Source organism: Egretta garzetta, unplaced genomic scaffold (genome assembly GCF_000687185.1).
Source record: "Egretta garzetta isolate BGI_Z169 unplaced genomic scaffold, ASM68718v1 scaffold428, whole genome shotgun sequence".
Taxonomy (NCBI): domain Eukaryota; kingdom Metazoa; phylum Chordata; class Aves; order Pelecaniformes; family Ardeidae; genus Egretta; species Egretta garzetta.
In genome coordinates, this window is record NW_009260405.1 from 7,560 (window position 1) to 8,047 (window position 488).

The 488-nt window shown below is 71.7% G+C and overlaps 1 protein-coding gene across 1 annotated transcript in view; it reads right to left on the reverse strand.

Annotated features, from left to right (window-relative positions):
• Positions 1–15: 15 nt before the first annotated feature.
• Positions 16–488, reverse strand: part of GAS8 (growth arrest specific 8) — a 6,189-nt gene continuing 5,716 nt past the window's right edge. Inside the window, exons 9-10 of the mRNA XM_009643444.2 lie at positions 444–486; positions 16–153 (exon numbers count right to left, since the gene is read on the reverse strand). Coding sequence (XP_009641739.1) covers positions 16–153; positions 444–486 — 181 coding nt within the window. The remainder of the gene's footprint in view (positions 154–443; positions 487–488) is intronic.

Sequence of the window (488 nt, forward strand, 5' to 3'; positions counted from 1 at the left end):
GCTCCCCGGCCGGCGTCAGGTGGGCACAGCAACGAGTCCGGCGGGGCCCTGCCCCAGCCCGGGGCTCGCCAGGGGCTTGAAGCCCAGGTTGTCCAGGGGGATGCCAAAAGCCGTCAGCTTTGCCTCCAACGTCTGCAGCATGTCATCGTGTGCCTGCAAGAGAAGCTCCACGAGATCAGCCCAAAGCCCAGCTCCGGCCCAGCCTCCTCCGCACCTGGGCAGGGGCTCCCCACAGCCCCCTGGGCGGGGGGGGGCACCCCAACATGCCCTCCTTGGCAGGGTGACCGGGGAAACTGCAGCCTGGCCTGGGGGACGCAGCGCGTCCCCTTCCCTCTGCTCCGTGCGGGGCCCAGAGCAGCAGCAGGTCCCGCTTCCACCCCCACAGCCCCCAGCCCCAGCCCCAGCCCGGGGGGGCGCAGGGCAGCCCCAGCCCTGTCCCTCACCTTGCAGACTCGGGCCAGCTGGAGCTGCAGGTCCTGGATGGTGCT